The sequence below is a fragment of the Pteropus medius genome, unplaced genomic scaffold (assembly GCF_902729225.1).
Source record: "Pteropus medius unplaced genomic scaffold, Ma_sr-lr_union100, whole genome shotgun sequence".
NCBI lineage: Eukaryota > Metazoa > Chordata > Mammalia > Chiroptera > Pteropodidae > Pteropus > Pteropus medius.
In genome coordinates this window covers 1837220-1837800 of record NW_024350923.1, presented here as the reverse complement: position 1 = coordinate 1837800, position 581 = coordinate 1837220, and the positions used below count along the sequence as shown (strand labels likewise).

The 581-nt window shown below is 67.5% G+C and overlaps 1 protein-coding gene across 1 annotated transcript in view; it reads left to right on the top strand.

The window, feature by feature from the left end:
• The window catches only part of OSBPL5 (oxysterol binding protein like 5), a 27477-nt gene that overhangs the window by 23667 nt on the left and 3229 nt on the right, over positions 1-581 (top strand). Inside the window, exon 15 of the mRNA XM_039840389.1 lies at positions 9-124. Coding sequence (XP_039696323.1) covers positions 9-124 — 116 coding nt within the window. The remainder of the gene's footprint in view (positions 1-8; positions 125-581) is intronic.

Below are 581 nucleotides of genomic sequence, written 5' to 3'. Positions count from 1 at the left end.
CCTTGCAGGACACTCAGTTCCCAGTGTCCCCCAGCGTGCAGGGCACTGTGCCAGTGAACTGGCCCCGGCCTGCTGCTTCCAGGGCCGCCACTGTGGTGGTACTGCACATGAGCCCGCTCCACAGGTCAGGAGGCTGAGTCAGAACAGCTGGGCACTTGCCCAGGTAGGAGGAGGAGACCAGCACGTACACAGACGCACAGACGCACAGACGCACAGACGCCATCCCGGGGCCTCGGAGGGTGGGACGGAAGGCGGGAGGCTGCAGGGGTCAGGAGCTCCGACACAGCAGCCGGGCACGCGTGAGGAGGGCGTGCGTGATGAGGAAGCAAGCGTGTCCTCCACGGTGCCACACAGGTGCTGGCCACCATGTGTGCCGAGCAGCGCCTGCAGCAGACGGCGGCTTGCTGACCCTGGCCCCGCTGCCATGCCCGGTCACCAGTGAGGAAAGCGAGGCCGGTGCAGCAGACACCAGCGGCTCCCTCCTCCGCCAGCCCGCTCTTTAGAAAGAGAACTCGCCGCCATGTCCCCAAGGCCAGCGGCACCCCAGCAGGTGTCCACGGGGCAGCTGCACTCCCAGGCCT